Here is a 13,780-nt window from a genome sequence, read left to right as displayed (position 1 = left end):
TTCTGCCTGGAGTCTGTCATCAATCCACAGACTAACCGGAGATGGGAAGATTCGGTGTGTGGTTTTGCTCTATCGACTAGCCACGCTCTGAACCAATTTGCATCGAAGGTTGTTAAGAATACCACTCGACATGGCCCGTGTACCGTTGCCCTAGAATTGGGCTCGTTCATAATCGAACGTCCACGGCTATCTCCAACTATCCAACCGACAATTCACTCTCGAAGCCGTCGATATAGAAAACACCCGCATTCTGCTTGATATCCCTCAAAGCGCCACCTACTCCCGTACTTCCCAACAGTTTCGCATCTGGCCAGCGCAGTCTCGTTATTGCATGGCAGTCGCCTTCGCCACTAGCCCAACGGGCCCGTTGACAGACGGGATTGTATTTAACTAGATTTCCACTCTGGCCATGCTCAGGGCCACGGTGCCGCGTGTGTTCAGGCCCGATATTTCCCGCGGCCCGTTCAGAAATATCTATATGCATACTGACTTTCCACGGAAGTACCATCTTGGTCAGCGGTGGCTGGAATATCAAGTTGTCTAATCGATCTAAGAGTGGGCGTGTGTAAACCCAATTTGAGATGCTTTATCCCGCCCGAAATGGCTTATCCAGTCAAGCTATTGATGAGATCGACGAGGAACCTTACAACCACCAACCACCAAGGACAGGAGTTCATGTTTTATCAAGGCTGGAGTACTGGGACATTCCGGTACTTCCTGCCCGCGCTAGAATCCAGCCGGGATATCTCGGACCTTATACGATCGTATGCAGCGATTCGAGCAACGTCATGCTTCGAATGCGAACTTTTACCGAATTGCTTATGCCTACTTCACCACGATGCAGACGCCTTTACTGCTGATATTGCGAAGCTGACAGCACGGCTGATTATGATAAACGACTTTACGTTGCATTCAACATGCCAGAGTTACTTTGAATGGGTAGCCCTTTACACCATCTACCGTAAGAGGCAAAGGGACTGGAACGCCATGGCTGTCTAAATCGCTTAACTCTATCCAAGGCGTACGTATGTCCCCTTTTAAGCCATACACATTACAATAGCACATCGTAGGTTATCGTACTCTATATTAGGCCGCATATGTGCGGTCAGACAATGCTGCTCCCCGCCGGCCAACAAGGACGCATCACCAGAGTGAGTTAGTTGCGCAGAGATAGCCGTGCTTCGCCACAAGCTCTTCCGCTACGGGGTGACCTGAAAAAAACTCCTAAAGGCAATTGCTGCACCTGCAACAAGCTTCATCTTGTGTAACACGGCAATTTCAGCAAATCTTACGAATATGGAGTGTATGCCAGAAGTGGTTCCTATTGCCGTCCCATGTGTGGTTGGGTCAAAGCTCTCTGTGTACTAATAATAGGCCAAATCAACCGCTCGGTTGCAATGTGTAACCCAGCGGGGAAAGGAGAATGAGAGGCAAATCCTTATGCAGCTGCAATGGCCATAAGCTCACCCAGCGTCGTTGCCACGACCATACAGCAGCGGAAAAAATGCCCGAAAACATTGTAGCCAGAGTCAGAGCGTTGGTGAACTTGCCATGTTTGCCTACCCAGAACAAGGGGGGGATTCGGCTAAACAAGTTTTTGTTGTATTGATGATGGTTGTCAGGTAGTTTTGTGACATATTGAGGTCTTGGTCTTTCCCAGTACAATGAAGTAGAAAAGGATGAATATACCCAATAAGGCTGAATGCATACCTTCACAAACATGACACTTTGGCCCGGCCATCTCTATTCTTCAATGGGAGCTGGACACGGGTATTAGGAGAGGCATCAAAGTATGCCCTGCAATGCGCACTGTCCATGCAAAACTGCATTCCAGCAACTGACCAGGCACGGCCCTAGCTCATCCTTTGGGCCAGAACGCTGAACTAGGCCAAAACACCTATGACTGGGGCTCTTCACTCACCACCATGGTTTTCATATCTGGATAGAGGCCCGACCCGGTGTTTCAGCCTCCTGTTGACCAATGGATTCCGTTGTTGCGCTAGTTCGGAGTGGCGTCGGATAACCCGATCGTCCGTCCTCGAGAGGTCCCCCTCGTCGATACCCATCGATTCACAATAACAACAGTAGAATATAACGAGCCTGACGATGTGAATTTATGCAGACACTTTTATTCAGATAACTTGTGGTGGTTATGGTTTGATTTTGACCGTTGAATTCCCGCTCTTGATTCGATTCAAGTGCGTGGCAGCCATGAAGCGCGCGCTAGATACCTCGTCGGACAGTCCGAAGGTTTGGAGACGGCAGGAACCCGTCTCGTGTCAATTCTGTCGAAACAAAAAGCTCAAATGCACTAGGGAAATTCCTTGCGCAAACTGCCGCCAGCGGAATATCGAATGCATCCCTTCATCTTCATATAGTAAGTGGTTCATGTTCTGGATCTAACGCTGCGGAGTTTCCGAGCTACATATCGTGTGCGGTAGAAACTGCTGCGTGTTCGGCCCTGAACATAGTTAATGTTGTATATAATAGACTGGCTGATCGGATAACGTTGCTTGTATAGCCCGGAAAGCTGAGATAAAAACAGACGGCCCCTTGCCAACTGCCGATGGACAGGCCGCTCAAATAACGTAAGCTGCTACCCTGTTGGAGCGTATCATCGCAAGTGGAGAGCTAGCACGCTCATTATTTCCATGCTATAATACCTTAAAAGTTTATGTCTGACTGCTACCCGGCGGCTCCTAGGACCCTTGAACAACGAGTCAAAAGAATTGAAGAGAGACTTGGCATCCCTTATGAAGGGATATTAAATGCAGAAGATAACTCAAGTTTGAGTGCATCTGCGGCCCCCTTTCGCCAACCTGTCAATGAGAAGGATATCCCTGATGCTCGGATAGAAGCCGAGGGAATTGGGTTTGAGTCCGCAGTTACCGGACAAGGCGAGGGTAGAAATGACTGTGAGGTGGTCGGCCGAGATGAGGAGAACATGACGGTGAGCAAAGCCTTTTCCTTTCCTTATCCATCCGTGAGTGATGCGTTGCAGGGGGTTAATAGCATCCTTTGAATAGTCCCAAATCGTTGATAGTCTCCTGCAGCCAGAAAGGGATAACTCTCAGTTCCTTGCGGGTTGGCCGGATACGCCGGGAGTGGCCATAACATGCCCTCAGCTCCAGGCCTTTCTGCCGCCCTACCCACGGGCGGTCGAGCTTGTTGATTATTACCAGGAACATGTTGGATGGGCATATCACTTGCTGCATATGCCAACATTGAGACGCCACCTCCTTGAGACTTACCAGCAAATAGGGTTGGGATATATACCAAATCTCCCAATTTTAGCACTCATTTGTGCAGTATTTGCATTATCTAAGTTCTTTTCCCAATCAACTTCGGCTTTCAGTGCATCTGACACATCTCAAGATAAAACTCATCAAGAGTATGTCGGGATGGCAAGCCAGGCTTTAGCAGAAGCTAGGCATTTGGAGCATCCAACCGTGGAATCCATCCAAACTGTAGTCTTGATCGGGATCTGTTTGCTTGTTAATGCGGGCGCTATCCGCTCGGCGCGAGCCCTTTCAGGTGCGATGTATATATCTGCCCAGGCCTTGTCCTTACATCAATTGGACTCGCCGAAAAACAAAAGCCTCCGGCAGCAGGGGCAGTATAATAAACTGGACCTGGAGATCAAGCGGCGTCTCTGGTGGCACATTGCATCCACAGACTGGTACGTTATTATCCACCTGCAAAAATCTGGGCCAGGTTAAATCTAAGAAGCCATCTAGGGTATATGCATTCATATCTGGGCCTCAGACAGGGATATATATTGTGCAACCTCATCAAATGCATGTAGATCTGCCTAGCAACGCAGACGATCACGAAATAACCCCGTCTAGCTGTCCGAACAAGCCCCTGACCGAGCCAACGGAGGTAACTTATCTTATTCTTAGGTGCAAAGCATCCAAGATGTTTGTGGAATTTATGGAAACCGCCAATAAGAAAGGAGTAGGAATCCACGAATTGGAGTACGATCAAATACTTGCGTTTGACAAGAAAATCAACGAATTCTTCGCCGCGCTACCGTATTTCTTCCAAGTCGAGACTGAGGGTAACGAGCACTTTGCAGAATTGGAGAAGAAACGGAAAGCACTGGACAAAGAGCGGCCCTATATAAAATGGCAGAGAGTGATGGCCCAGTTTGGAGCCAGCACGAGGATATCCCGTCTGCATAGACCATATCTTGCTCTTGGAGCCCGCGACCCACGTTATGCATACTCCCGGATGGCCTGTATCAGGGCAGCTCGGGCCGTGCTTGAGATTGATCGGCGTATGAGAAATAGCGTTGGCCCTTCAGCTCCGAATCCATCTAAGGTCTGGGCCATTGCATACCAGTTGTTCTTGGCCACAACGGTCTTGGCCATGGACTATCATTTCAACAGAAACGAGCCAAGTGCAGGGGAACGTGCTGAAGAAATCCTTGAGTGCTGCCGTGCATTGGATGCAGCGGCCCAGAGCAGCGTAGTTGCGGCGAGAGGCCTAAAGAAGCTCAAAGAGGTGGCTGCAAAATGGGGCCTTTTGTCAAACTTCGAGCTCAACTCCATCATCGGTCAAGATGGAAAGGAGGCAATACCTCCGCCGAAAGAGTCTGCCCATATCCAATACACAGGGTATTCACAAGATGGAAGCGGGCTCCAAAACGCAGAAACCGGGTCTCTTGGGGCCATGTGGGGAAGCGTATGGGATCTCAACATTAATATAGATTATTCTCAGTGGGATGGGATATTCCAGGACATTGAAAGTAAACATGGCATGCTTTGAATAAACACTGCATGCTGTATTATCTGTCTCAACTTCAATAGAATTAGAACCTGAATTGGACTTGTTGATGTGACGTTGAAATTGTTGTTTGTTTCGTGTTTGGCTCAAGTCGACGACCGAAATGATGACTCATCACTGAGTCAGCGAACAACTTGGCCAAAGGTGCAGGTGGCACTTCGTTATCACCAAAAGCGACGAGCGAGATAGTCGATAGACATACTGGAGGGAAAAGTTGAACATCACTTAATACATATTTCATACCACGATACCAGCATAATGGATCCATTTTCAGCAGAAGGAGGTGTGTACGATGCTTCAATGGCAGTGTGACAGTATGGCTAACTTTGCTTCTTCCAAACAAGAGCTCCTCAACATCCACAATGCCTTTTACCAGGGGCAGTATCAGGAAGTAGTAGACTTCGATACCTCATCATTCTCCTCCGAAAACACTCTTGCCGCCCGTATCCTCAAGTTGCGAGCACAGATTGCTCTTGGACAGAGTAAAGAGGTGCTAAAGCTCCTAGGAGCCAAGAGGGATACACCTGAGTTGGATGCCGTTGCGGCGTTGGCACAGCATGTCTCTGGAGACGAAGAAGGGGCTCTGAAACTGGCTGAGAGCCTGGCGGCCAAGCACGAAGATAATGCGGCAGTGCAGGTGCTGGCTGGCCAGGTGTTACATTCACAAGACAGGACTGCGGAGGCACTCGCTCTGTTATCGAAGCATTCTGGAAATCTAGAGGCGTGGGTTCTTCGTCCTCTTCGTCTTTTGCCTGTGATATGAGCATATGGCTAACAACCCAGCTTGATAGTGTCGCTTTGATTGTCCAGATACACCTCCAGCAGAATAGATCAGATCTCGCGCTAAAAGAAGTCCAGGCAGCTCGACGATGGGCACAAGATTCTTTGCTTGTTAACCTAGCAGAGTCCTGGGTGGGCATGAGAGTGGTACGTTGACGCTCATGGAATACAGCACAATATGCAATAATGTTAATACCTGGCTTAAATTAGGGTGGTGAGAAGTACCAAGCTGCATTCTACGTCTACGAAGAACTTGCTTCCGTCCCCAGCACGACTTCCGCATTGTCAATGGTCGGCCAATCGGTGTCTGAACTACACTTAGGCCGTCTTCCGGAGGCAGAAGCCGCGCTGCAGTCCGCTCTCCAGAAGTACCCCGAAGACCCTCAAGTACTCGCAAACTCGATTGTATTAAATACGATCAATGGAAAGGATAAGGAGGAGTTGATAGGGTAAGCTATATAGCAACTGCTGCTCTTTTTGGGCGCTCTGCTAACAGGAAATATAGAAAACTGAGCAAGATCCAACCTGACCATCCGCTCCTTACTGACTTGGAGGAAAAGTCGGCTCTTTTTGACACGGCTGCGGCGAAATACTCCGTCAAGGCCTAGTTATCCTGATTTTATGACATAGAACCTGGCGTTTATTCTTCAATAAATAATGAATTTTACGGTTTGCCCAATATTGTTACCTTCACTTAACTCTACATTTTTTACAGTAGCCTTGGTACTATTGAAATCACTGGGCATTAAGATCTATCAGAAAACTAAGGCACAACACATAGTATCAAAGGAGCTGCTGTCTTCTTCCAATCCTTTTTTGGCTACTGTATCTTCTCCATGAGCCAAAGCCGCAACATGCTGCCCATTCCAGTTTCCTTCTTGGAGCCTAGAATACGGCTGATGATAGGGCCAACATGTGCCTCATCCTTGCAAACCACATACTCGAGATTTGGGACGGCAGACTATCATCAGAAGATTAGCATATATGGTCAAGAAAAATGGGTGTATAGATATATTGACTTACCTTGATCTTGTCAGCGAATTGACCAACCGAATCAAGGAGCACATCATGCTCTCCAACATATAGCAACAGGCACTTGGTCTTGATATCCTTCCACCATTCCGCCGGCGCCTGGCTGGCGTGGTTATAGTTATCCAGCTTCCCGTCCCCGATGAACGCCTTGCCCCAGCTCTCTCCACACTTTATCGAGAGATAATCCCTCTTAGCGTTAGTGGTGTACGAAGGCACATCATCCGCCATCGAAACCCACGGGGCCATGGCAAAGGCACCCCCAAGTTCACCAGATAATTCCAACGGCTTGATAGCTTCATGTGGATGGGAGAGGTGTGAAAGGACGCCCATCGTCAAGTTCCCTCCCGCCGAATCACCGCCGATAAAGACATTCTGAGGCTCACGGCCTGTCTCTTTAATGATGTATCGAAGGGCTTCGACAGCCTGTCGTAGCTGTGTGGGATAAATGCCTTCAGGGGTGAGGGTATATGAGAGGAAGAACATTGCGACGTCCTTGCCGGCTGCGTTGAGCTGCTTGAGCAGATCAGAGTACAGCTGGAAGTAACCCAGGTATGCAGGGAGAGCAAATCCGCCTCCTTCATACTTTTGTCAGTCATGTTATATACAGCTTTGTAGACACAGTTGGTAGACTTACCGTGGTAGTATACTATTACGTTCTTTGCGTCTTTCTTCCCCAGCCAGTGCCCCTGAGCGCCATGCTCAAGCTGCACCGTCTCGGGCTTTAGACGACGGCGCTTCGAGAACCTTTCATAGTTCTGCGCGGTGGTAGGGTAGATAAAGCTATCAGAAACGAGTCAATTGGTATCCTATAAGTAAATGCGAATGAATGAATGCTCGGGCTACTTACTGAAGCTGTCTTATAGACATGCGCCAGAGAAATCGTCGGATGATAGCAAAGCGGATGTGAGTCCTGTATGTCCGGGTGCCATCGTGCTTGCGCACAAGGCCGGTGATAGCTGCAGCGATGCCAGTCGCAAGCAGACCGAGACCAGCGCGCAGCAAGTCGAGCTTCTCTACCACCGTCAGCTTTACGGGGGGGTTGACGGGGATAAGGGCCTTCTCTGGGGCCGACATTGCTGGAGAACTGTGCGATGAATATGGTATTATGGTATTGGATTAAACAGGTAGACAACCGTAGACAGGACCAAGCACATCAATTGAGTATTCTTCTTTCCCCGGAATCGCGACAAAGCGGAGTTACACGGGGTAATATATTAAATAATAGTTATCAGTTACGGCGTTAGGGGTTGAGACCATGACTGGACGTTTTTGCGCGTGTTTAAAAAAAATCCAGGGGCTTCCCGAGGTTCGGCGCAAAGGAAGCTTCACATGAAATGATCAGCAGCCACACCCAGACTTTGGGACTCTGGGGATGCAGCGAGCCTCAGCTAGCGATGGAGCGGGGGAGACAGGCTTGCTGGGTTGTTAAGTTAAAAAATATATTTAGTTTGAGGTGGTCAATTATCTTCATTTTCTCATGACTGGGGGTAAAAAACAACATGCTGCCATAATGGGAATATTTCGTGACGGAAAGCAGAACGAAAAAAACAACGACACCGAAAAGACCGGCTGAGGGTGACTGGAAGCGGGGAAGGGGGAAAGTAATGGCGGCCGTGTAACAGTGAGAATCTAGAGATTCCCGTTGACAGGCCCGTCATCGAGCTCGCAAAAGGCCTTGAAGGTGGTCAAGTCCTTGCCGTCGACTGTGCTTTCGATAACACACTCGGCAGTAGCACCAACAAAAAAGACGTGGCCTTCCTTCATGTCGAAGCTCTTCGCTGGGCCAACGCTTATCTTGCCCTCGCCAGCGGTACAGATGATGATGCTGGGTCCGTTAATGGGCTCGAAGGTCGCTTTGGCACCGGCACACTTGAGATCGGTCTTGACAACGCTGAACTCTTCGATTGGAGGGTCGTACAGCGAGGCCGACGAACCACTGGAATAGGCTGTCGTGTTCATCTTCATGTACGGGTACTCGGTGGGGGTCATCTTCTGCTCCTCGATGGGAGCATAGGAGTACGTGAGCATGCTGGTCAGGGTCGACACGTCCTTGAACTTGGGGGTGAAGCCGGCCCGGACGACATTATCGGAAGAAGCCATGCACTCGACTATGTCTCCGCTGATGTAGGCGTGGATGTCGTCTGCCTTGAGGAACATGGCCTCCCCGGGCTCAAGCTTGATGAAGTTGAGGAAGAAGAGGACGAAGAGGCCGATGTCGTTGGGGAACTGTCCGTTTAAACGGATGACCAGCTGGGCGAGCTCGGATGGGTTGGCTGGGTTATTGTCTGGAGAGGCAGAGGAGGTAGCGAAGCTGTCTGGAGAGCTCTCGGCGGCACTGATGAGTTTCTGTGTAGCGTTGGTGATGGACTCTTGCGACGACTGCATCAGTTTGGTAAAGACTTCTCTGAGTGCCATCTTATTCTTCTGCGTGGCCTCCTCATCTTGGGCCGTCTCCTGGCCGCTGACAGTCTTCTCAAAGGCCTCTGCTGCTTCTGTGCCAACTAGGTCTCGCAGCGGTTCGACGGCACGTAGGAAGTGGACGATCTCGGCGAGCGGACGGAAGCCACAGAGACCCTCAAAGGGAGTCACTGCAATGGTCATCTCTGGCTTGTGGTTGTCATCTGTGCCATGTTAGTAGCCTGTTTACACCCACTGACTGCCCTAGGAGACTTGTAGAATAGTACCTGGGTAGTTCTTTGAGTCCCTGGCATGAAGAGACTCAGCCAGCTTCTTGTTTGGATGGGCCTGGATGCTGAGAGCCTTGCCAATGGACAGGATCTTGAAGAGGAACGGCAGCTTTCCACCGTATCGAGAGACTATCTCTGTCGACATGAGGGCCTTGTTCGTCTGCACCAGGTCAAGCAGCGTCCTCTGGGTCTCGAAATCCTTCGATGGCAGAGAAGGATGTGTCCCCATCCACAACTACAGGCTCTTGTCAGTGAATCAGGCCAGCAGTATCACCGCTAATGGTAATTATGATAAACGCACCTCTGCGTAGGGCTTGTCCGCTTCCACCGAGAAGCCATCTATGGGCGTGGCGGCCGCATACCTGGCCGCGGCGGACTCAGAGCCAACCTTGCCTGTCAGAACAATCTATATATCAGCAATTGGGCCATGGCCAGAGCCACCGACGCATCCGCGAGGCTTCCTGTAACAAGGCGAGGGCGACGAGAAAGGGAAAGAAGGGCGTCCTCACCCCAGTCGTAGCTGTTGACTCCTGTAAACACTGGTCAGAAGGTGCTTTCCCCCTTATTGACTGCAATAACACAGAAGAAGAAGAAGAAGCTCACCACACTGGAGACGAAAGAGAGGAACCTGCATGTCTACAGCTCTAAGCGGACTCGATATCGTCTTGTCTTATGTTGATGAAGAAACAGAAGAAGGAGAAGGAGAAGAGAGACAAGCAGTCGACTTGTCAACAACAGCGAACTACATCATCGCCGGAGGGGCAAGTTTACTAGCAAGAGATGGACGCAGACAACCTTCAGCCACAGGCGGCCGACGGCGCGCCACAGCAGCGAGTCTTGGTGCGGCTCCGGCTGCCGTCTCGACCGCCGCAGCTCCAGCAGCAAACAGCGCAGACGGAGCAGACAGAGCAGCCAGAGGAGACAGCGGAGGAGATCCAGGACAGCCAACAGACAGCGAGGCCAGCTACCGTCATCGACTCGGTGGCGCAGGACGAGCGGATCCGCGGGACGGCCGGTGACGCTGATGGCATCCATGATCCAGCGCCAGCAGCATCAGCAGCAGCAGCAGCAACAGCAGACGACGACGGCGAAGAGATAGTGACAGGGACGGCGACGGCGACAGTGAAAGCGAAACGCTTGTCGCGGCATAAGAAGTCAGAGAGCGGTAGCTACTACAACGCCAGAACCTCTCGCAGTCGGCCTCTGACGGTCCATAATCTGTTCCCTTGGGAAGCATTGCAGCTACAGCAAGACCACAGCGGGCCTGCCGTCATCAACATGTCTCGCAACCGCCCGCGAGGCCCAGCGACGAGAGAGAACGGGCTGGCGGCGGACGAAGAGGTCGAGATGTGGAATAAGATATGTCAGGATATCCGAAAAGCCGCCGAAAAGAACGAGAAGCAGCGGACCATTGGCCTGCAGATTGCCGCTCTCAACGAGAAGATTGCGAAGAACGGGAACAGTACGTTTTATTATCTCTCTCTTCTGTTCTTCCTTTTTTTTCTCCTTCTCCTTATATCTAATTGCTACGGTGTTGCTAATATACCATTGTAGAACCAACCTTGGCTGAGATAGACCATTTGGACAGCCTTCACCGACAGCAGCTGAAGCTGAGCGCGGAGGAGAGAGCCATCCTGCAGGACGAGCCGGCGGATGTTACCAAGAACCTGGGCATCCTGATAGCGCTCCGCTCGGCGTCAGAGGCGGCTGACCCCCAGAGTCGGTCTCTCTCGCAGGTCAAGTCTCGCAAGCGGAAGGGGGACGTCGACCTGGCCTCGACCGAGTCTCCTGCGCCCTCGTCCTCAGGCGTCTCATCAGACAAGCTGAACCGGATCAAGGGCGGCGCCCAGCGCAGCACCAGCGTGTCCAGCAGCCACCGCGGCGACACTGCGTCGCTAGACAACGGCGTAGAGGGAGGCCGCCCGTCCGACAGAGCTGACCATTTTGTCATCGGCGCCGAAGTTGTCTTCAAGCATAACAAGAAACAGCAGGGCGTCGAGGGCGAGGGCATCCAGTGCATCATCAAGAACATCACTGGCGAAGGAAACAAGAGACGGTATGGCTTGGCATCCCGTTAATATTTTTTATCTGCTCTCAAGTTGGTTGTGGTTGACTAGGTAATCTATGCGCTGCTCTACTGACAAGTGACGTGACTCCTAGGTACGATGTGCAAGATCCAGAACCGATCGAGAACGGCGCGGAGGGCGCCATCTACAAGACCACGGCGGCCTCGCTGATCCACATCCCCAAGGCCGGCTCTCCGCTCCCCCAGTTCCAGGTCGGCAAGCAGGTGCTGGCCCGATACCCAGACACAACGACCTTCTACCGGGCAGAAGTCATGGGCCTGAAGAAGGAGGTCTACCGCCTCAAGTTCGAAGGCGAAGAGGACGACAAGGAAATGGAAGTCGACCGCCGCTACGTCCTGGACATCCCCAGCAAGTGATCCACCCTTTCGTCTCTCCCACGTTTACTTCTATCTTTATCCCTTTTATCTCTACGGAGCATGGCTCTCTTAGTTACCATCCTATCTTTACGGTCTTATATTGGAGTTGCTGGAGCCACGGCTTCTTCTACTACTACTTTTGTTTATATCCTCCTCTGCAGGTGTTGGGGGCTAGATCTCTTGCATGGCTTTACTCCTATTATCATCTAACGCGTCTGGACATTCTTTCCGTGTATTATTAACAATCATATCTAAGAAATGAATAAGCCATCGTCATCTTTCTCTTCGTCTTTCTCTTCATCTTCCAATAACACTTTTTTTAACCTTTTTAACCTTTAAGCCTTACTTCTCTTGGCTTTCTTGGCATAGCAGAATGTTCTGGTGATGACTAATCCTTCAAGGCTCCGGCAGCCGAGGCTTTGCTTTTTGCGCCCGAAGGGAACGAGAGAAAAGAAACATCCAAACTCGCTCGTGCAGGAGAAGAAAAGACAATAGATAAAGGAGTCCAAAGACGAGACGAGAGAGACGCGCAAGGAACCCGGAACTCTCCTCTTGCCAGCCAGCGCCCCTTACAAACTACAACTCGCGATGCCTTCGCCGTCCACCCACGCTTCTCCCTTTATCGCCCCGCGGCCCTTCCGCCCTCACGTCACCGAGTACTCCCTCACGCAAGAGACCGCTCCGAATCCCAAGAGTATACCCTTACCGTCGATGGCATATGCCGGGGACAGAGGCAGCGACGGCAATCGCATTGATGCCGATGCCTATACCACTCCGAATGGCGCCACGACTCCGGCATTGCCGCCATCCATAATATCTCCCGCCCTCTCGCCCTCGTCTACTCCGATCTCTGCCCCGGACGGCACCAGCACCAGTCCCGACACGGGCAGCGTCTATCCTGCCATTCTAACACCACGAACTGGCTCAGCGGATCAGCGCACACATTCCAAGCCTCCCCGGTTACTCCCGCGTCTACCGAAGGTAGAATGTATTGTTCGTGCCCGTATACCGACCACCTCCGGCGCAGAGATGTTTCTGCACCTGTACCAGAACGACGTTGATAACAAGGAACATCTTGCCATTGTGTTTGGCAATTCAATCCGCAGCCGCAGTTTGGATAGAGTGCGAGATGGCGAGACAGAGATGGACCGGATGATCAGAGGTGCATACGTAGGCAGGCTACGGCCCGGCCGCCAGAGCAGTCGATACGACGAGGCTACCCCGTCGTCCATAGATACACGGCGTCCCTCACAGGCTCCGCTCGTCAGGATACACTCGGAGTGCTACACCGGCGAAACAGCATGGTCTGCTCGGTGTGATTGTGGCGAGCAACTAGACGAGGCTGCACGTCTCATGTCAGAGCCCACGCCTGCCCCTGCACCTGCGACAGGTGAAGATACAAACGCCGCCGAACCCGGGGGTGTGATTGTCTATCTGCGTCAGGAAGGGCGTGGCATTGGCCTCGGAGAGAAGCTCAAGGCATATAACTTGCAAGATCTCGGTTCGGACACCGTCGAAGCCAATCTGCTGCTTCGCCATCCTGCCGATGCGCGCAGTTATGGCCTAGCAACTGCTATCCTGGTTGATCTGGGGCTGGGACAGGACTCGTCCAACGGCGGTATACGGCTGTTGACAAATAATCCGGACAAAGTGGCCGCTATAGAGGGCCCGAATAGAGAAGTGGTTGTTCAGGAGAGAGTGCCGATGGTACCGCTTGCATGGAAAACAGGCGGTGCCAAAGGGATTAAAAGCGTTGAGATCGAGGGATATCTTCGGACCAAGGTCAGTTAGCCTGTTGATTGATTTCCTTGTCTGCGTTATCAGCCACTAACGTATGCATATAGATTGGGAAGATGGGCCACATGCTCGAATAGATCGTTGTCCCTTATATTCACCCCTACATACTGTCATACGTTCATCACAATTCGCCATCTACTTATCGTCACCCTTCCATCTACTTTCTAAAGACTATCTCCCCAGCATCTTTCACATTTACAGCGAGTCTTCTTCTTACTCTTGTTACGCGTGTTAATGAATCCCTAAAGTTTCA

General features: G+C 51.2%; 7 protein-coding genes across 7 annotated transcripts; 5 read left to right on the top strand and 2 right to left on the bottom strand.

Moving 5' to 3' along the window:
• Positions 1 to 600: 600 nt before the first annotated feature.
• On the top strand, positions 601 to 1,160 carry MGYG_03546 (hypothetical protein; the record flags this gene model as incomplete). Its single annotated transcript, XM_003173324.1, is given in 3 exon segments — positions 601 to 961; positions 967 to 1,025; positions 1,071 to 1,160. Coding segments are annotated over 3 exon segments (510 nt in total).
• Positions 1,161 to 2,674: 1,514 nt separating this feature from the next.
• Positions 2,675 to 4,770, top strand: MGYG_03545 (C6 zinc finger domain-containing protein; the record flags this gene model as incomplete). The annotated part of the gene is made up of 3 exons (XM_003173323.1): positions 2,675 to 2,950; positions 3,027 to 3,679; positions 3,738 to 4,770. The coding sequence occupies 3 exons, from the start codon at positions 2,675 to 2,677 to the stop codon at positions 4,768 to 4,770; spliced, it is 1,962 nt and encodes a 653-aa protein (XP_003173371.1).
• Positions 4,771 to 5,046: 276 nt separating this feature from the next.
• On the top strand, positions 5,047 to 6,176 carry MGYG_03544 (hypothetical protein; the record flags this gene model as incomplete). The annotated part of the gene is made up of 5 exons (XM_003173322.1): positions 5,047 to 5,071; positions 5,133 to 5,431; positions 5,461 to 5,715; positions 5,779 to 6,017; positions 6,074 to 6,176. 5 exons carry the CDS (start codon positions 5,047 to 5,049, stop codon positions 6,174 to 6,176), a joined length of 921 nt encoding a protein of 306 aa, XP_003173370.1.
• Positions 6,177 to 6,388: 212 nt separating this feature from the next.
• MGYG_03543 (alpha/beta hydrolase fold protein) lies at positions 6,389 to 7,674 on the bottom strand (the record flags this gene model as incomplete). Its single annotated transcript, XM_003173321.1, has 4 exons — positions 6,389 to 6,529; positions 6,592 to 7,175; positions 7,235 to 7,380; positions 7,448 to 7,674. 4 exons carry the CDS (start codon positions 7,672 to 7,674, stop codon positions 6,389 to 6,391), a joined length of 1,098 nt encoding a protein of 365 aa, XP_003173369.1.
• A 555-nt stretch (positions 7,675 to 8,229) lies between these two features.
• MGYG_03542 (mannose-6-phosphate isomerase) lies at positions 8,230 to 9,921 on the bottom strand (the record flags this gene model as incomplete). The annotated part of the gene is made up of 5 exons (XM_003173320.1): positions 8,230 to 9,221; positions 9,285 to 9,522; positions 9,589 to 9,680; positions 9,797 to 9,817; positions 9,891 to 9,921. The coding sequence occupies 5 exons, from the start codon at positions 9,919 to 9,921 to the stop codon at positions 8,230 to 8,232; spliced, it is 1,374 nt and encodes a 457-aa protein (XP_003173368.1).
• A 146-nt stretch (positions 9,922 to 10,067) lies between these two features.
• MGYG_03541 (SAGA-associated factor 29) lies at positions 10,068 to 11,730 on the top strand (the record flags this gene model as incomplete). The annotated part of the gene is made up of 3 exons (XM_003173319.1): positions 10,068 to 10,749; positions 10,842 to 11,343; positions 11,448 to 11,730. 3 exons carry the CDS (start codon positions 10,068 to 10,070, stop codon positions 11,728 to 11,730), a joined length of 1,467 nt encoding a protein of 488 aa, XP_003173367.1.
• Positions 11,731 to 12,318: 588 nt separating this feature from the next.
• On the top strand, positions 12,319 to 13,604 carry MGYG_03540 (GTP cyclohydrolase-2; the record flags this gene model as incomplete). The annotated part of the gene is made up of 2 exons (XM_003173318.1): positions 12,319 to 13,512; positions 13,575 to 13,604. 2 exons carry the CDS (start codon positions 12,319 to 12,321, stop codon positions 13,602 to 13,604), a joined length of 1,224 nt encoding a protein of 407 aa, XP_003173366.1.
• Between the last annotated feature and the right edge of the window lie 176 nt (positions 13,605 to 13,780).

This window comes from Nannizzia gypsea, genomic scaffold (genome assembly GCF_000150975.2).
Source record: "Nannizzia gypsea CBS 118893 supercont1.3 genomic scaffold, whole genome shotgun sequence".
Lineage (NCBI taxonomy): Eukaryota > Fungi > Ascomycota > Eurotiomycetes > Onygenales > Arthrodermataceae > Nannizzia > Nannizzia gypsea.
Note: the sequence above shows the minus strand (reverse complement) of the source record. Positions and strands in the feature narration are given on the sequence as shown.